The sequence below is a fragment of the Labeo rohita genome, chromosome 11 (assembly GCF_022985175.1).
Source record: "Labeo rohita strain BAU-BD-2019 chromosome 11, IGBB_LRoh.1.0, whole genome shotgun sequence".
Classification (NCBI taxonomy): Eukaryota; Metazoa; Chordata; class Actinopteri; order Cypriniformes; family Cyprinidae; genus Labeo; species Labeo rohita.
The window spans coordinates 24,457,376-24,478,129 of NC_066879.1; the positions used below are offsets into that span (position 1 = coordinate 24,457,376).

The following is a 20,754-nucleotide window of genomic DNA, read 5'->3' on the forward strand; positions in this document are numbered from 1 at the left end:
TAACTTTAAAATTAAAATAAAGCTCTCTGAATATTTCAAACAGACTGGACAGTCAAGAACTGAATTTATGCATCTTTCATTGTTTCAGTTTTAATTGTAACTCTAATTCTAGCACTTTCGGGCAGTTTTGTTCCTCTTTAAGGATGATTTTTATCCATGATTTGCATGAAAAAATACATAGTGTTAGAAAAAAACGTACTGTCTCAGTGTCTGTCTCCCAAGCTTTTTATCATCAGTGCTTGTATGTAGAAATTAAAAACATAACACGTCGTAATCATTTCATACAATGATTTATACACACACGTTTTCAAACATTTCAAACATACATGGACATACATATTTCAGTTTTTTTCTTTTGGTTTCAAAACATCTAAAAAGTCTTTCAGGTTTTTTTGCTTTAAATTAATCTGAAATAATTAACAAATCTATAGCATAAATCAATATAAAAAAAAAAAAGGTTGAGAAAAAACATGCAAAGTAGTGCATCACAATCCCTTCATCTGAGATTTAACAGAAGGCATACAGCTCGTATGGTGACAGAAAAAAAAAAGTATATAATTATGTGCTAATAGTTTTGTCTTCTGTGCAAAAAAAGCAATTTATTCGCATCTACTGACGATTACGTGAGGCTGACTGCAGAATACTGTGTGCCAAAAGATCTCAGATGTTCTTCTGGCTCACATGTGTACAGTACAGATCAATGTGGCTTTTGAGTACAGTTACCATCAGGCAGTTTCTTTATTATTCTACAATGAGTGAATGATGAGTTATTTTTACACAGGAGCCCAGAAATAAACACAGGCTCATAATAGCTTCAGAAACCAAAGATAGTTCAATTAATTTTTATAATTGCACCTTTGGAGAACAGTTTTGTTTTGGGAACCACAGAATGAGTCTGACAGGAATTATGCTGCATTCTGATTAATAAGCACTTAATTCTGAAGTAAGATTTTATAATCTTACACCAGCACCTAAGGTCTGGTAACAGCAAATTACTACAAGGAAACGGACAGAAAAAACAATTAAATTCTAAAATTAATCCTAAAATGAAGAAAAAACACTCGTCTATTTACAGCAACATGTGTTACTTATTCAACATAACGGACTTTAAAGTAATAAAATGTAAGGGAAAAAACAACTAGGGCCAAATACAAAGTATTAACAGTGTAATAAAAAAAAAACAACTACGTTTAAAATGGGACGAAGGGTCTGAATAGTGTTTACAGATGTGCTGTGGTTTGCACTGTAGTGTCACGTGGAGAAAATCAACGGTTTTATTTTTGTTTCATACCGGTATGGGAGGAGCAGGGAGGGTGGAGCGAGAGAAACGGGTACATTTGGGTGAACCTGCTTCCTGTTGACGTCTGTCCCTCCCTCAAAGGTCGAGAGGCCTGCTTAGCAACCAAAGGTCTCCTGGGAGGCGTAAACCATGTAGAGGAAGCCATCTTCATCTCTCTCTTGTTCGTAGATCTCAGAAATGGGGGTGGACACGCTGACCATGCTGTGCTGATTGACAAGAAGGAAAAAGGCCTGGGTGGGGTTGAGCTGCAGTCTGCGTCTGGAAAAGAAAGACATGATAACTGATTATAATAATAAAAACATACTCGTTCGAGGCAAGTTTAAAGGGATGTTCAGGGTTCAGGGGAAGGTCAGCTCTATCGACAGCATTTGTGGCATAATATTGATTACCACAAAAGTCAATTTCCACTTGTCCCTCATTCCGAATCTGGTTTACAGTGAGATGCTTACAATCAGTAAATGTTAAAATACTCAGTGTTTGAATAATATAGCCACAAGATGCAAACAATACGCCTATAATATGATTTTTTGGTGTGAAGAAAAAATATGTAAAATATGTGTAGTTACATCTAATTTAGCAATTTCATTAGTATGGAAACTCTAAAACATTTAAAAAAAGAAAAAATGTGGTTTACAGTGAGATACTTACAATGGAAGTAAATTTAAAAAAAAAACATATATATATATATATTTATATTTATATATCAAAAAATTTTTATGTGGGAAAAAATCTTGGTAAGATTGTTTTTTTAAGACTGAGTTTATTTGATTAAAAATACAGAAAAAACTAAAATATTATTAAATATTTATGCAATTTAAAATAGTGGTTTTCTGTTTTAATATACTTTAAAATCTAATTTATTCCTGTGATGCAAAGCTGAATTTTCAGCATCATTACTCCAGTCTTCATTATCACATGATCCTTCAGAAATCATTCTAATATGCTGATTTATTATTAGTTGTAAACAGTTTTTTTTGAACCTGTGATACTTTTTTCAGGATTGTTTGATGAATAATTCATTAAAAGGAACAGTATTTATTTCAAATAAAAATCTTTTGTAACAATATATACTACTGGTCAAAGTTTGGGGTCAGTAAAGTTTTTCTTTCTTTCTTTCTTTGAAAGAAATTAATACTTAATATTCAGCAAGGATGTGCGAAATTGATAAAAACTGATAGTAAAGACTTTAATGGTTAAAAAAGATTTATATTTATAACAAATAATTATATAATAAATGCTGTTTAACTTTTTTATTAATCAAAGAATCCTGAAAAAAAGTATCACAGGTTCCAAAATATATCAAGCAGCACAACTGTTTCCAACATTAATAATTAATTAGAATTTTAGAAAGATTTCTGAAGGATCAAGTGACATTGAAGACTGGAGAATTGGCTGATGAAAATCTAGCTTTGCATCACAGAAATAAATAATATTTGAAAGTACATTAAAATAGAAAACTGTTATTTTAAATTGCAATAATATTTCAAAATATTACCTTTTTTTCTGTATTTTTGATCAAATAAATGGAACTCTGATAAGCATAAAAGACTTCTTAAAAAAAATAAAATACATTAAAAATCTTACTGATCCCAAACTTTTGAACAGCAGTGTATATCTGTCTATTTGTCTATCTATCTATCTAAAGGTCATAATTTCTGGCCTCATTAACTTTAAATTTCTCACCGTAACCATCAATTTCCCTTTTTTATTTTTATTTTTGTTAAAAGAAAACAACAGATGAGTCCATTTTTATTTCAAAGTGTTAATTGAGTTTATCTTGTATTCAACCTTAAATATTTTTAGAATTAATTTCCACATTTTTATTTAATTAGTTAATAGAAATTACACACTTCACCTTTAAATTCTCATAATCACTATAAATCATAATGAACTATAAATAACCAAGCAGTCGTGACTCGTAGCCAAGGATTATGAAGAATGACAGGCAGCATGGATCCAACAAAATGTTCTTAGTCTGATCATCTGACTGAGTCTGTGTTAAAGTACCTGGAAGGCAACACTGACCTACAAGCTTCTCTTAAGAGGAAAGTTTAACTCGCTAGAGTTTTGTTTTAAAAATACTACACCATAACGGGTAAGGAAGTAAGAAAATAACACACTACAGAGAATGTGGCTGTTGTGCAAACAGTTCAAACTGTTTAAAAGCATTCGTAGAAGTCCCCTGTGGATGACGGGGTCAGCAAACACTTAAAATTGGCACACCAGTGCGTTCTCCTCCCCCACCCTGCTTCAAACCCCCACCAGACGAGTAAACAAACCGGATGAGGTTGAAACACGCGACTACATGCACAAAAAAAAAGCACTCTGTGTATCTCAATGATATGAAACCAAAGTCACACAGGAATGTACACTCAACAACCTGGTTTTAAAAAATCAACAAGTAAAAGAAGAAATGCTGAAGGCCCAGACATGGATTTAGAGATGTTATGTTTACCTTATTATCTTTACCAGCTCACTCATGTTAACATGGTCAGGGACGAGGAACTTGGTCTTGTCCAAGACGGGAAGTTGCTTTTCTCCCTTATACCTCTCAATAATCACCTGGAAGAAAAAATATTAAGACAAACTGATATAGTCTTTTGACTTTGTCTTGAAACAGGTCTAGAGCAGTGCTTTCTGACCATTTTCACTCCATGGCACCCAGCTGTCCATAAAAATAAGAATTTAGTTTATGGATTTTTTTTTTTTAATTCTTAATTTCTGACGAAAAAAAAAAAAAACTTTGGAACTGAGCATGACTAAAAAAAATTTATATTTATATAAAACTGCCCATGGAGTTTTAAGATTTTATTATTTACATGACTTTTCCAGGTCTAGAAAATCAGGGTTATTATCGTTAACCAAAAAATAAAATAAATAAATTAAAAAAATAAATAAATAAATTTATCATCAAAATAAAATGAATGTTAAATGAAATAAAATAAACTGAAATAAAATAATAAAATAAAATAAAATAAAATAAAATAAAATAAAAACTCTTTATTTCAGTTAGTGGAAAGAAAATACTTGAATATTCATATGAAAATGCCCATGAAGCTTTAAGATTTTATTAAATTACATGACATTTCCAGATCTAGAAAATCAGGGTCATTATCGTTAACCACAAAATAAAATAAATAAATAAAAAAATAAATAAATTTATCATCAAAATAAAATGAATGTTAACTGAAATAAAATAAAATAAAATAAAAACTCTTTATTTCAGTGAGTGGAAAGAAAATACTTGAATATTTATATAAAAATGACCATGGAGCTTTAAAGATTTTATTAATTTACATGACTTTTCCAGGTCTAGAAAATCAGGGTTAGTATCGTTAACCAAAAAAATAAATAAATAAAAAATAAATAAATTCATTATCAAAACAAAATTAATGTTAACTGAAATAAAATAAATTGAAATAAAATAATAAAATAAAATAAAATAAAAACTCTTTATTTCAGCTAGTGGAAAGAAAATACTTGAATATTCATATAAAAACACCCATGAAGCTTTAAGATTTTATTAAATTACATGACATTTCCAGATCTAGAAAATCAGGGTTATTATCGTTAACCAAAAAATAAAATAAATAAATAAAAAATTCATTATTAAAACAGAATTAATGTTAACTGAAATAAAATAAACTGAAATAAAATAATAAAATAAAATAAAATAAAATAAAAACTCTTTATTTCAGCTAGTGGAATAAAAAAAAACTTGAATATTCATACAAACATGCCCATGGAGATTTAAGATTTTATTAATTTACATGACTTTTCCAGGTCTAGAAAATCAGGGTTATTATCGTTAACTAAACTGAAAACAAAATAATAATAATAATAATTACAAATAAATTTGCCATCAAAATAAAATGTTACCTGAAATAATAAAATAAAATAAAACAAAATATAAAATAAAATAAAATAACTTTTATTTCAACTAATGGCTAATGCAACATTTCTCATTTTAGTTTAGTTTAACTTGATGTACTAAAATCAAAATAATAATGTTAAAAAAGGTTAATAAAAACAATAACACTTTACAATAAGGTTCCAATTGTTAATATTAGTTAACTAACATTATTTACAAAGATTAATATATACTGTAATAAATGTATTGTTCATTGTTTATTCATGTTAGTTAATACATTAACTAACAATAACTAATGAAACCTTATTATAAACTGTTACCAATGAAACAAATGTATTACTTCATTGTTAGTTAATACATTAAATATAGCTAACAAATAAAACCTTTGTGTAAACTGTTACCATGACAAAAACACAACAGAACAGAACAGAAAAAAAAATACTAAAATTAACATGAAAAAGGAAAATATGAAACAAAAATATGAATAAATAGAATCTCACTGATCCCTGGTTCTTCAAAGGATGCAAAATAAAAAATATATTGATTTTTAGTTGTTTTAGCCTATTTTTCAACTATTTTAAATGATCTTATGGCTTCCTTAGAAGGATCTTAGCACATTAAAAGAAATCTCAAGTTGACATGTAATATCTTGAAAGCAATAAGGCTCTTCCTCACTCAGTCTTAATTGATTCATGACACATCCATAAGAGGAAAGAGATTCTCACCGGAATTTTATTAGGATGCTGCTCTCGTATCTGCTGCACTTCCTTGCAACGATCAGCTGAAAAACAAGGAAAAACAATGATTTAGTACTTTAAATGACCATAGACTATTATAACACTATACTGGGATGTATATGTAGCTGTAAGCTACATAAATGTAGTCATCCCTCATTCCTCAAAACACTACTCAGTCAGTGTATTAGCATCACTGAAACAGGCAACAAATTCCTGATGCATAAGAAACTAGTAAGGGATGATTATTGCTGATGTTTGTTTGACATACTCTACTTTTACCATATATAATATGTAAGATATTCAGTATAAATATGAAAATCATTCTTCCCAAAGATTTTAACATCTAGCGTTTGTGTCATATATAGTATTGCTGCTATGATCACAATTTATTTCACAAGGGATTAGTAATCTTATTTTATCCAGAGTAACCTAATTATATCTGATAAGAGTCAAATAAAGAGTCTTTTTGTTCTGAGAGCATAATGATTGGTGCAAATTCTAAATCAAAATGTCAAGCCAGCTTGTTTATTGGGACAGAGTAAGTGTTAATGTGTCATCTTAACTGATGACCATGTCCAGGTCATCCATGTCAATTACATAATCCCAAAGGCTGGATAAATATGCAGAACATACTGACCTGGACATTTACAGACAGTTTAAAACAGCAGATATGTTGTTGTTTTGTTGTTTAAAAAGATTATGCAAGGGTTTTATGCTCCTCCCTCCCCACACCCTGTCCTCAGCCTGGACTATGAGAAATAGCCCAAATTACAGCATCATTTCATTAATGTATAATGTCCATCCATTTCTTTTTTTCCATTTCTGTCCATCTTATTAATCAAAATTTATATTCATAAAATGACTGCTTGCTTTATTTCAGACTATCAATAGACAGACTAGAATAATATTATCAGATAATATATCATAGATGTTAATCTTCCCAATACCTGGCAGTTCAAACGTGTTTAGCACACTAATATAAAAATATGTGTATATATCTATGTCGTCTACCAAATCATCTGTTGTTATTAAAACAGGAGGCCTATGAGCCAAGCTAGCTCACTGGATACCAACTGACCTTTGTCGGTTTGGTTAAAACCCGTCTTTTAAACGTAAATGGATCTCTAGATATCTCTGAAATCTTTTCATAATCATGTAAAGCCTTATTGGAAAGTGTAAACAGTGTCACCTACCGTTAGCTGCTAGCAGGCTAGGGACAAAAACAAACCTGATAAACAAACACACTTGTGCTGACACAGCACGAATAAAACTCATCTTACCAAAGCTCCGTCTCTGTTTGAAGGGTCTGTCGGATGGCATAACTGGACTTGAATGTGGTAAAAATGAACTAAACGGCGTTATATGTTATTATAAGCTGAATTCTCGGTCGACTTCGCTCCTTTTCGAGCTCCTGACTCACTGTAAGCAAAACAGCCTGAGACAATGTACTAAAGTTCGTGATGTCATAGCCAGATTTAAAGGGGCAGCGCACACTTATTAAATACGGGCTCACGTACATAAAGGTAGAACGACACAATTGCTAACTATCTTAAGCTTATAAATTAAGTTTATGTAATGATATTCCACGTCTGTAACTCTAATTAGTTAAGGTTTAATTCATTTTAATGTATAATAGCTTAAGTATTTTGATCATTATACATCACTTAACATTGCAATAGTTTGTATACGGTCACATCTATGAATCCAATTATGTTATGTTTCTACATTATGGCAAACTTCCATTTCATATAAAAATATACAGTCAAAAAAAAAAATAAAGGAAATGCACGGTTTTATTGTCCTTTGTAGCATACACATACAAGTACAGTATGTCATAGTGTCATGTTGATCCTTACAGATGATGAATAGACAGAGGACTTGCAAAAAGAGAAAATTAAAGAACAATAAGTTATAAAATAAAGAGCAAATTACTGGAATGATTAGCAAGAGAGGTACAAACTGAGTATTTGTAATAAGATGGAAGCTACATAAACTTCACTTTCCTAGAACAAGATTTGAAACACTTTTGGCAATTAAAGAAAAAAAAAAAATACTATGGCAACAACTATGAAGAATTCATGACTACTCTGTAGGATTTTGAATGACAATCAGGAAATAGTCCTTGTCTGTGGAGAGAACAGAAAGTATATTACTAATTTATGATCATAATCAGTGTATAATAAATACTAGATGCATATTTGGCTTTGGGTAGACAGCCAGCAAAAATACATTTATAAGGGATGTACAACTAACATCTGCCTAGTTGTTTCTATTCTGAAGAGAGATTTACATTACATATACACACAATGTTTATGAAACCTGCAGATAAACCAGATATTGACCACACTTTCTGAACAAATGGATGAGATCCACTTGGGGGAGAAAAAAAAAAAAAAAAATATAAAATATAATATAATATAATATAATATATATATATATATATATATATATATATATATATATATATATATATATATATATATATATATATATATTTTATATATAAAAAAAAAAAAAAAAAAAAAAAAAAAAAAAAAGTATTATTCAATATTAAAAACAAAATGTTCCTACAAAAAGAGGAAACTAAAGATATAAACGTAATTTTAAGACAAAAGTCAAACAAGTATTTTTTTTTTTTTTTGGGTATAATTTTAAATTTAGTTTTTAAAGTAGTATTTTGCCTAAAAATAAAAATTTGTTTCCTTTAAGCCATTCAGGATGTAGGCGAATTAGTTTAATCATCGGAAGAGATTTAGAGAAACTTAGCATTACATCAGTTGCTGACCAATGGATCTTCTGCAGTGAATGGGTGCCGTCAGAATGAGAGTTCAAACAACTGATAGAAATATCACAATCCATGAATAATCAACAACTCAATGTCCATCAGTTGGGGTCTTGTAAAGTGCATATTTCTCACATTTAAAAGAAAAAAAAAAAAAGATTTCTTCCACTGGAAAGAGCAATAAGAACAGATTATGGACTTGTGTTTCAGGCAGAAGCAGCCGTTTGAAATGAACAATCATCTTAATGGTGAATTTATTCCCAGCTTTTTGCATCAATGGAGTTGCGACATTAACTTGTGGATTATCGTTTGTTGATTTATGGATTAATATGGATTATGTTTTGGCAGCAGCTATTTGCACTAAGTGTAAATGCTATTTACATATAGTGTAAATCCAAAAATCAACAATTAAATTACACTAGATGTAAATAGCAATAAGATGCCAATTACACTAAGTGCAAACAGCAATGGATGGCATTTACATTAAGTGCAAATAGCAGTCTTTTCTTAGCAATATGCCATTAACACAGTGCAAATAGCTATAGATTCCATTCACACTGTTAAAAAGCAGGATTTTCTGCCAAGGATACTACTTGTTGCAAATAGTGGCAATTATCTGCACCCTACTATTGCAGTACATTATAAAACAGTATGCAATAATAACATAATGAGTGTAAATTATAATTTTAATTCAAGTTTTAATCGGCACCTTATTGAGACAATAAGATGCAAGAAGAGACTTATTATTCTTCAAAATGAATCAGATTTTTGAGGGCCTAAACATGCCCGAAAAGTCATGAAACTCTGCACACGCATCAGAACTGGTGAAAATTTACGCAGTAAATTAATGCATTAAAATTTACGTATGGGTATCAGAAGTGGGTGTGGCAAAATGGTTCGATAGCGCCACCTATACACTTTCAATGAAGTGCCCCTTCCCCTACGTTTCGCATACATGTAACACACCAATACACACAAAAAAAGTCTCTTGGAGCAAAATCCGAAACCCAACAGGAAGTCAGTTCTTTTTAATTTTCTCAGCAAATTGTGTGTCATTTTTGCCATTTCCAGGTGTCGTATTAAATTAATCTCCTCCTAGAGATTTATTCAGATCAACACCAAATTTGGTCTGTCTAATCTAAAGGCCTTTGTGTCGTTAAATTGCAAAGATCTAGAGTTTCATTGGAGGGCGTGCGGGTGCAAGGGGCCTTTCATCGCTGCTTGCAGCTTTAATAATTTGTAGTGTTGACTACCCCAATCATGCGTTGCTGGGCAGAGTTAGTGTAAATAGCCCACCACAAGGTGTGTAAATAGACAGTTATGTTTTTAAACAGCTGTGTGGACTCTCATTCTGATAGCACCCATTTACTACAGAGGATCAAGTGATTGGTCAAATTGTCCAAATCTGTTTGTAGAAAGAAACAAATTCATTTACATCTAGCATGGCCTGAAGGTGAGTACATTTTCAGACATTTTTTATTTTTGGGTGAACTTTAATAGTAATATTAAAAGTTTAACAATATTAAAGTTCAATAATAAGGCCTTTAATAACAATAGCAATAATAATAATAATAATAGCATTTAAAATATTTATTTATTTATTTATTTATTTATATTTTAGGTGATCATCTGGCTTTTTGAGAACCACTGCACTAACCTAACAGAAATTGAGTGTACATCTCTATACCTGGGGCAATCATGATCTCATTCTTCTTTGATCGAACTCTGAGAAAAGTGAGATCATTCTGAGGGTCGATGTCCCTCACCATTCCCCGAGCTTTCATGAGCAGCTGGTGGACATTACCGGCATACTGAACTGTGCTTGAGTTGTCAAGAGTGCTTTTGATGGGGATGCCTGTTAAAGGAGAACATGAAAATAGACAAACAAAGATACAGATATAACAAAGTCTCTTCGTTTTATCAATTTCATGCTGCCACTGAAGCACACTGTCTGCAACCTAAGCATTTCTCAGATACCTTCGGCATTAACAATGATGATTCCTTGTACTCCTTTCTGACTCTGAATCCTTTTGATCGTCTCTTCCACCTCAGCCTGCAACATAAACAAGAGATTAAAACGGCACAAGTAACATGAAAAAAAGCTGGATGTCATTGCTTAACATCTAATATCCAACGGAATAGTCGCTCTGTAAAATCAATAAATCTTTCTGAGGGGGAAAAAGCACGTATTTTGCTTTTGTTTATTGCATTTACTCGAGCAGTAGCTGGTTACTAAGTGCCATCTCCTAAATGCCAACGCCCTACAGTCAAAATTAGCCCACAGAAACGTTAACCGAGACAATAACCAGCTAACAAGCATGTCATTTACATTATAAGCACGTATTATTAGGTGTAAAAGCTAAAATGTACTTGCCATTATGAAGATAAGTCACTGTTGTCGTTGCCTAGACTGACGCTGCAAGCTACGGAACTAGAACTATGTAGTATGTGAATGGTCGGTTATGCGTTACTGCCATCTGCTGGACTGGAAGAAAGCAGGTCACCGCAAATGTGGGCTTAGTTTGGTCATATTAACCAAGAATATAAATATATATATATATATAAATATATATATATATATATATATATATATATATATATGCGCATTTTTTTATTCTATTAAAATCCTTTTTAGATATTTTATTCTACAATATATTTGGAGTTTAACATAAAAATGCATACATTGGGCTTTTTTTTCTAAATGGATGTCTTGCACTATAAATGCATACATGCATGACTCTTCACAAACGGAAGCAACTGCTAACATAGACCTTATCAGATTACAAAAAAACAATTTTTCTACAGTACCATTTATTTTTATGATGATTTTTACTGTTGTCTTTGATATCTTTTACCGAATAATTCTGTTGCATGGCACAGAAAAGTGAAAGGTTTGAACACGAACAGTTTTTATATTTCTCACAATGTAATTAATATGCATTGGATAAATGACTTGCTCCAAACATGCTCAAGTATTGTAATTGTATTATGATTTGAATATGTTACATTTAATAGATTAAGTATGGTCAACTGTTTCACTTACAAAGGCACAGTTTGATTCAGAGTTACTTGTTAATGAACTACAGATGACATCACTGTCAGCCTTGGTCTCCTGCACATCCTGGAATGACAGAGAGGGTGGGGTCATTTCTTAAAGTCTATGATAGACAATGTACACCCAATAAAATGCAACTTAAAGATAAATCACCAGATTGACAGATGGACACGGAGTCTCTTCTTTTATTACTTCTTTATCTGTGTCATCCTAAGTACATAAAAGTTTTCAAATTAGTAGTTACATTTTCCCAAAAATGCAAAGAATTGCACAGGTAATACCACTTGCCATTAACAGTTAAACATTATGCTATGAAAACATGCACGGACAACTAATAATAATAATAATAATAATAATAATAATAAAACAGGTCAGCAATGATAAATGGCTGATAAATTACCTTCAAAAGAAGCAGAGATGCTTGATGTATTTTGTTGCGATTATTAAAAGTATTTGGCACTTGCAAATCTTTACAGACATTGCTCCAAAACCCAGCAGCTCTGCGAACACTGTTCTTCTTTATACTGATTCCAGGTACAGCAAATTTGTTGATTGTTGATATAATTTCTTGTAGAGTTTTAGATGTTCTCCGTGACTTTGAAAATAAACAATAACAATCATTTTAAGCAACATATGTTCCATTAAAAAAAAAAAAAAAAAAAAAAAAGTTAACTGCATGTGTAACAATACTTTAATGCAGGGAAATGCAATGTTTTTAAGAGTATAATGGGAGTACATTGTAACACTTACCTTTCCAAATGTTTTGAACGTGCAGACTCTGGAATCAAAACACATGGACAATTAAATAATGTCCATAACAATGCATCACCATGTCTCATATAGCTTATAGCACATATTCCTTCATAAATAGCCTATAAATAATTAGCCTGCGTATGTAAGGAGGTAAACAAATGGTTTGGACAGATTCAAAACTAAAATTTGGGGACCTTTGAATGTGAAGTACCCTGTTAATGCCATAGACCAGTGGTTTTCAAACCTGTCCTGGAGTACCTCCAGCCCTGCACATTTTGTATATCTCCTTCATCTGTTACACCTGATTCAACTCATCAGCTCATTAGTGATGACTGCAAGACCTGAAGTGGGTGTGTCAGATATTCACCTTTTTCTTCAATGCAGAAGTAAGCTTATGGGTGAGAATTCAGTTCATTAGTTGCTATAGAGAAATAACAAGAGGAGTAACAATGTGCAGTAAATGGTAAAACTGTTTGCATGACAAACTAGTGTGCTCATAATTAAGATAATACATTAAAATAGTATGGTAAGACACAAATTTGCAATAGCAAAACCAGCTGTTTTGTACTGCTAAAAATAGCTGGACGTGAATGAGACTGGAAGCCAGACCCATAAAATTAACGAATGGCCGCACCCTCTCTTATGCGAAAAAAAGTGGATACAGAAACATACAAAATGTGCAAAGCTGGAGGTACTCCATGGAAGGTTTGAAAACCCCTGCCATAGGTGAGCACACTCACTTTCATCAGTTACTGCTTGTTTCTCTATGCCAGGGGTTTTCAAAGGCCCCCCTGCCCCCCTGTCTGCAAAATGATTAAAATCATCAGCTCATTAGTAGAGATTGCTCCAGTACAAGTAGCACCAGATTCAAAAACAGGAATCACCAGCTGTGTGCTGAGGCAATGAACCTTTCCATTAGGCAGCTCTAGCTGGACTGCAAGTAACATAATTTCAAGAACTGCAATCTTTTGTAGAAGGCTATGTTGTGTTTTGTGGAAGCTGTATTGCTAACACTCACATAGAGAATACGCAACTTCTTTAAGGCTGGGTTGTTCAGGAGTACTTTTTTTCAGCTAAAGGTTTCAGACAGTATTCTTCATTATTTTCTAATGTTTAAAGATAAAACGCGTCATCAGTCGGCCATATTGGCGGCACAGAACCAAACAGAACTCGCAAATTTTGCTGATTATTGCTGCTGAAAATGGTCAGTTATTGTCATGTTTTGGGCTGTACTAATTGGTCGGACCAAGAAAAACATTTGGAGTACTATAGACTGCCAAAAGTTATAACAAGGAGAAGTGTACTAAAGATTATTTTAGGAAAGAAGGCGTTTGTGGTTGGCCAAACTGGACCAGGATTTCCAGGGTAAGAATCTTCATCTGAGTTTATTCCTTATCATTTCAGGTAGGTGAAATATTAGGGTAATATCTTAATTAATACTGCTCGTTACCACCTATTAACTTTAGTTTGTCCAAATATCGCTCCCTTCCCTGCTTGCTAAGTCCTTCTTTATATGATTTAGCAGCTTCCGCATGTTTTTTTCCATGGTTTAGACAGCATTAATGATCAGAAACACGTATTGAGTTGTACATTAACCATGCAATCTATGCTGTAAGTCACATCCGAGTATCTCCAATATGGCCGCACATCCGGGGAACTGAGGAAAGTCCTTAAAATCATTTAATATTTTAAAGAAAAATATAAATTAAAAAAAGGATATAAAGGATATAAATTGAAGTGGCAGTGGATTCCAGAATCCAGCCTTCAGCAGTTGAAAACATTGGCTGTTCATGTCAATTTTTCAAGTTCAAGGCCTCTGACATTAATCTACTTTCCTGTCTGGTTTGTTTGTCAGACAAAAGGGCAGATTTGGCATTATGGTTGGTCAGATCAGCAGTCAATCATTTATCTACCGGCAAAGGGTCAGTTAAAGGAGATGTATGTCATTTTTGACTGTACCAAAGCTTAAAAACACCATAATACATTCACAGGTATTTAGGAAACTTGTTAAGTTCACGTACATGTTTCTCCGAAAAACAATGTTACAGTCAGTTATTCTCTTTTGAAAATGTGCATTCCATGTCGGAATGTCTGTTGTGTTTTGGTCTGTGTGATTCCGCCCACTGCCAGTTTAACCAATAGTATTTTGACACTCCAGGTTGCCAGATTGTGGAAAACACAGCGTATTGAAGTCATTGAAGGCAGCAAACGAACTGGCTGAGAGATTGCAGATTCTATCCGACCTAAAAAGCCTCGGCATCCATCTAAAAAGCTCTTTGACCAGAGGCATATTAAAACCAAAGACTATAAGCCTAGAAAGAGCCAAGACAGACTTGTCCTGCATCCCAATGTTCATACTATCCATCCTAAATAGTATGTGAGATTAGAATAAGTGTGTCTCGAAGCATAGTATGCTGAAAAGAGTATTCCAAAAGTCCCCAGATGGTCTACTATTTCAGGTCGATTTTTAAAGTGTGGATCCGTGCAGTCCAGAACTACAAACACAAATAAAACTATAAATATGGCGGATATGCGCGAACGGTGGTTAGTTAGACATGTTTAGAAAAAGAGGTTTGAATTACTAATAATCAACATTTAACCTGGTAAAAATATTTATTTAATGTCATCTTTGTTATATTTCAACTGCAACAGCAATGTGAACTTTTATAAACATCCGTTTGGTCGTTAACTTTTAAGTGCATCATTATGTAGAAAATATGAGCAGTTTTCAGCATGACAGACCCGTGACTGCCAGATCAACGTTCTCTACTTTATTATGGTAGGAAGTTAAATAAATGAAATGTGGAGGATGTTAACTGTGACAAGATGATTGACAGGCCAGTTTACAGTGACAGAGTGCGTGTACTGATGCGGCAGAGCGTCTGTTAAGATGTAAGACATAGTTGTATGACGTGATATTACTGTATGTCCCAAAGCTTGCCTACTCTTCTACTACACACTCAAAAGTGTGTATGTTTTCTTTACTAAAAGAGTACATACTTTACACATTAAGGCACATTAAGTCGCAGCATTGGTCTTGGATGAGCTGCCCAGAGGCATTGCAAATATGGCCACCCAGTGAACAGACTTTCCTTGAAAGGGACTTTGTTAAGACACGGATACATCAACTCATAAACTTGCTGTGTAAGGCTTGTTGCCTTCTATTGTCAACTGCACTCATTCCTGTTTTGTGTCCTCAATCGGGCAACCCATGTGTGTGTCACGTCTGAGGATAAGGGGGTGGGAGAAACCCATTTCAACCACTAGCTGTCAGTATTACATACTGCACCTTTAAGGTGCCTTTGTAGATATGTTTGCTATTTTGTATTAAAATAATACTTAATATTAATACCTCTCATTTCCATATGTGGGTCAAAAATGTAAATAATTCTAATAATAATAATGCTTTTAAACTACTGTAAAACTTTACATTGCCAAAGTGACATGGCATTAATGACATTAAATGACATTAAATGTTTGCTGAAGCCTGTTGTTCAATTTTATATCTAAACATACAGAAAAAAGATGCTGGTACAGAACTAAAAAAATTGGGTATTTAGGTCAGTTATGCCTTACTGCCATCTGCTGGACTGGAGGAAAGCATTGAGCTCTTAGTTAAGGTGTTTCTGATCATGTTAAGTAGATGATTGCTATTATATATTAAAAGGGAATATATATTAATACCACATATGGGGTTCAACAATTCATAATAATAATAATACTATAACTTGTTTCAGCTGCTGTAAAACTTTACATTGCCAAAAGTGACATGGCAGATGGAACAGACTTTAACAACAGATAACGGAAAGGTCAGTTGCAGACTTTGAATATTTGCTGCAGTTTCCCTGTTGACACACTAAATAAAATAGCATACAGCCTGCAAGTTTGCATGAATGAAACTGACCTGAGCTCACACCTGACCAAAACAAGCAAGCAAGCAAACTTTAGGTGATATTAGTAAGTAAACTATAAACTATAACTCAATGTTTAAGTTTTAATTTGACTTATTTGAGGATGAGGACTAATGAAAATGAGGTTGCTTATATCCTGACTATGCAAAGACAGTACAGGTATAACCTATTGAGTGTGGGAGACATGAGCAGACATACTGTGGATTTATGAGCTCATTTACTTCCTTTCCAAACTTCGCCTCAGGTTTTCCACTTAATGACTGCCGCACGGCCAGCTCAAGTCTCAGTCTACACATGGAAACTTTGACTGGTTCCATATGTGCTGCTACATGCATGACGGTGCCTCTCATTTTGGAGGAATTCAGAACAAATATGACAGAAAGACCATGTAATGGAGTAACAGCACAAAACACAAAGCAACATTTTCTGCTGTTCTTACACAACATTTTTGATTATGTTTTGTTGATTTTGTTGTTGCACAGTGGTTGACAGAACCTCTGCATGCAGGTCATGGTCTATAACTGTGGTATTAAAGACATCAGAAAAGGAAGTTTAACCACACTTAACCGGTTGTACTTCCTAATTTTGATGATAACTTGCATTTGTGCTGTGAACTGCTTGTACTTCAGCCTTTATGTTTACAGGCTATTTTAAAACACTTCCTTTTTGACTCACATAAAGGTGTTAATTCTAGTTTTATAGTTAATTAAGAGCCATAAATGCATGCCCTAAAGTGTAAATGTAAATATCATGTTGTATGTTAGTTCAGCTAGTTCAGGTGAGGTGTCAAATGCTCTTTCATTGCCCAGAGCCAAGGAATTCACTCTTTTATTAAATTCAAGAATTTTACATAAAACAGAGACTAATTAGTGACACTTTCATGCTATAAAATGTAGATATCTGGGAGCAGAGCCATGTTCCCTCAGAGAAAAACACCTTTTAAAAATGTGCTTTGTGTACAGTTTTACTTCAGTGTCAAGCACCTCCTGGTCCTTATCACCGTCTCCTTGTCATGTACTAAATACTTTTACTTCACATTCAGAGACACTAATTTCTCAGATTCAGTTCCTCAGATCATTGTGTTGACACTGGTTTTGTTCAGACACACATAGACACACATTTGACCAAACAAAGGCCAAACTGCAACTCTTAGCACATTTTTTTGCTAGCACATTATTTTAAGAGACAAGTTCCCATGCCATCATGCACGTTTTAAAATTGTGGTTAAATCCCTGTCTCTCAGTCATACGTAACTGGACACCAGCTATTGCCCAATAGGGGTTGTCTCATCTTGTCCATGACTGCTGACGAGGTGAGGAAATATGATCCAGTGACTATAACACAAGTGTAGTTCATTTCAAAACCTTTTGAAAACAAAACACTTTTTCCTCTTTTTTCTGTTCCTGGATACTAAAAAACTACTAGAACATTATACTAATTTGCTTTCTGATGACTTTTTTTTTGTCTCAAAATAGTCTCAGATAAGCAAACTCAAAAAAGTAAATAAATAAATAAAAATACTTTACCAGGAAATCTATAGAAACTATATATCCTATTTAAAAAACTGCTATGATGGTTTACACAGCTGCTAATTTTATAACATGGCCATGTGAACATCTCATGTTAGTTCAGTCCTCACCTGCTTATCATACTGTCCTTCAATGGCAAGTCCTTGACCAAACAGCTTTTGTCATCCCTGGAAATTATTAACAAAGCTTAAAGAAAACAACCCCTGCATCAGCAACTCTGTGTGTATCTGTCTGTTTTTGTTGGTTATTTTAACTACGCAAAAACTATTGCAACTGCTCTATTGTCTAGGATCCTGTCATAGTCTTCAGTACTCATATCTCTTACACAAGTACTCTATGTTCTATATTTGGTTATGTACAGACAGCACACAATAGCTGTTCTTCTCTTGTTTCTATAGTATGTGTGCATACTTCCTTTCTTAACCTTTCTCTTTTCTCTATAAAGCAACATGACCGTATTTTATGTATATGTGCTATACATATGTGTAGTGTAAATTAAAGAAATTATCATTAAAAGCAAATAAATGTCAGCAGAAGTCATGTTTTTAACCATCTATATAAACAATATCAGAATGACTGCTAAAGGTCAGTAACATTGCAAAAGAAACGTTCAGCTTGTTTGCCAGATGTCCAAATTTCAGTCTGCGTCCTGAGTGTTTACATTGAATTTATGCCAATGTTGGACTAAAGCCTGTTAAACAACTAGATATGGTGTACTTTCTCTTTATGCACTACCAGTCAAAAGTTTTTGAACAGTAAAGATGGTTTTTTAAAGTCTCTTCTGCTTACTAAGCCTGCATTTGTTTGATCTTAAATACTGCAAAAGCAGTAATATTGTGAAATATTTTTACTGTTTAAAATAACTGCTTTCTATTTAAATATATTTTAAAATGTAATTTATTCCTGTGATCAAAGCTAAATTTTCAGCATCATTACTCCAGTCGCATGATCCTTCAAAAATCATTCTAATATGGTAAATTGTACTTTTTTTCAGGATTCTTTGATGAATAGAAAGATCCAAATATCAGCATTTATCTGAAATAGGCTTGGTGAGCAGAAGAGACTTTTTAAAACATTAAAAAACTTTTGACTGGTAGTGTAGTTCCACCAACATAACATGCTCACATGTTTTAGTAACATGCTCACTAGTTTTAATTCAAACCATATTGTAAATTACTCTCTGCCAAGCCATCAACAACAGTACAGTTATAATCATGGCATGACCACTCATTTCAAAAAGCCACGGCTGTTCGGGGAAAGCATCTACTTTTGCTTTCTATTTAGTCTTAAATGACCAGACATCAACAGTTCCTGTGATTAAAACAAGTGTGATCATCTTTCTTCCGACACATACGGAAAAGCAAAAGACTATTGGGATGCAAAAATAAATTGGTGCTCTTTGGATGCAGGATTCTTTTGTTGTTTTTAAAACTTTATAAAGCCATGTGAATAAAGGCTTTTTATATTTCACATTATTCGAGTGCCTTGGACTTATGAGTTTTCGATTCGCAAGACTCATTTATGTTAAGTGAGATCACACACATACAACTTGTTTTACCACAACCAGTTTGGTGCATTTACTCTGTCCCATATACTGCAAAAAAGTAAATGACCGCTTTATCTGATAGGTGCAAAAATGGTTGCTTTTACTGTTATCTCTGATCTGTCATGTAGTCTTCTGCAAAACTGTGTGTTCTCACATGCTGTCTCTGCGCTTGAGAAAATGGATCGCTTTTTTTCTCACTACCATGTTAAAACCTTTTCATTTGTGCAATAAAGTGCTTCTTTCCATTTGCCCTCATTAGGTAAGACATTTAACTTCTCTTTAATCTCTTATTTACAATTCCTAACGTCTATCAGAGTTCTGTGTTCAAAATCCAAAAGTACATCATGTCCTCCTGCATAAATAACCTTGGGAGACAGGACTGATAATACGGATACAAAGGTCTAGTCTTCTGTCCAGTTGTGTGGAAGCTGCACTGTTTTATCACGTCAATTAATGTCAAGCTAATTCATTTTGAGTAAACACTGCACTCTGAACAACCTCAATGGCCTGTCAGGGAACTGCTGCATTGACTAAGCAATGGACAGCTATTGGAGAACCACACAAACCAGACACAGGACGGATGCCAAATGTGGAGATAAGCACTATTAGATTTTTATGTTTCTCTCATATTTGATTTACATCTCGACATTTCCCGTAGCTCCTTTTCCACAAGCCCTGCCCACATCACAATGCGTGGGGGGAACGTATATTTTGAGCTTAACAATGGAACTAAATATAAGACCTCACACATTGTTTGAACATTGACTTAGTTATATTAAACAGAAATTATATTAAAAGCTACCTATTAATACCAATAGTACCAGTGGTTTGGACTTCATACAGACACCTGTTGGTATGGAGGCATGTCATTTTTTACTAACGTCCACTACTGCACAACAAACTTTGCTATCTTTTATCAATGTTTTCTCCATCTTATAGCACATACATATATAGGCATTATTTATTATTAGCTCAGACTCAAACCTAGGTTCAAACAGCTCTTTTTCTGAGCATGTGCTCAGTTCACTGTGTTTTAAAGCATGCTTTAACCATCTAACAAAGGGTTTCGACCTTAATTATGCAGTCATAATGATTAAAACCCTATTGGTGAAAAAAAAACAGCATATGCTGGTAGGTATGTTTTGATGCTGGTTTAAGCTGGTCCTTTGCTGGTTTATGCTGGTCCTTGACCAGCAACATGACCCGCAAAGGACCAGCTTAAACCAGCATTAAAACATATCTAGCAGCATATGCTGGTTTTTTCACCAGG

At 33.3% G+C, this 20,754-nt stretch overlaps 2 protein-coding genes across 4 annotated transcripts; both read right to left on the reverse strand.

The window, feature by feature from the left end:
* Positions 1-273: 273 nt before the first annotated feature.
* map1lc3a (microtubule-associated protein 1 light chain 3 alpha) lies at positions 274-7,364 on the reverse strand. The gene is made up of 4 exons (XM_051122032.1): positions 7,189-7,364; positions 5,897-5,952; positions 3,756-3,862; positions 274-1,558 (listed from the first exon to the last, which is right to left on the reverse strand). The coding sequence occupies exons 1-4, from the start codon at positions 7,226-7,228 to the stop codon at positions 1,396-1,398; spliced, it is 366 nt and encodes a 121-aa protein (XP_050977989.1). The 5' UTR covers positions 7,229-7,364; the 3' UTR covers positions 274-1,395.
* Positions 7,365-7,683: 319 nt separating this feature from the next.
* Positions 7,684-12,744, reverse strand: dynlrb1 (dynein, light chain, roadblock-type 1). Of its 3 annotated transcripts, XM_051122030.1 has the most exons (8): positions 12,710-12,738; positions 12,496-12,523; positions 12,146-12,340; positions 11,899-11,955; positions 11,734-11,811; positions 10,668-10,743; positions 10,378-10,545; positions 7,684-8,034 (listed from the first exon to the last, which is right to left on the reverse strand). In XM_051122030.1, exons 1-8 carry the CDS (start codon positions 12,721-12,723, stop codon positions 7,991-7,993), a joined length of 660 nt encoding a protein of 219 aa, XP_050977987.1. In that variant the 5' UTR covers positions 12,724-12,738; the 3' UTR covers positions 7,684-7,990. The 3 variants fall into 3 exon arrangements, with proteins under 3 accessions (XP_050977987.1, XP_050977986.1, XP_050977988.1); XM_051122029.1 differs by having other exon boundaries at positions 12,496-12,744; XM_051122031.1 differs by lacking the exons at positions 11,734-11,811; positions 11,899-11,955; positions 12,146-12,340; positions 12,496-12,523; positions 12,710-12,738 and adding an exon at positions 11,065-11,155.
* Positions 12,745-20,754: the final 8,010 nt, after the last annotated feature.

Excerpts from the sequence above, each read along its gene's own strand:
- map1lc3a (XM_051122032.1), bottom strand. The coding sequence starts at position 7,228 with ATGCCATCCGACAGACCCTTCAAACAGAGACGGAGCTTTG. Across the intron at positions 5,953-7,188 it reads CAAACAGAGACGGAGCTTTG|CTGATCGTTGCAAGGAAGTG; the intron begins GTAAGATGAGTT and ends CTTGTTTTTCAG. Across the intron at positions 1,559-3,755 it reads GAGCTGGTAAAGATAATAAG|ACGCAGACTGCAGCTCAACC; the intron begins GTAAACATAACA and ends TTTCTTTTCCAG.
- dynlrb1 (XM_051122029.1), bottom strand. The coding sequence starts at position 12,540 with ATGTGTTTTGATTCCAGAGTCTGCACGTTCAAAACATTTGGAAAG. Across the intron at positions 12,341-12,495 it reads CGTTCAAAACATTTGGAAAG|TCACGGAGAACATCTAAAAC; the intron begins GTAAGTGTTACA and ends TTATTTTCAAAG. Across the intron at positions 11,812-11,898 it reads CGTGTCCATCTGTCAATCTG|GATGTGCAGGAGACCAAGGC; the intron begins GTGATTTATCTT and ends CTGTCATTCCAG.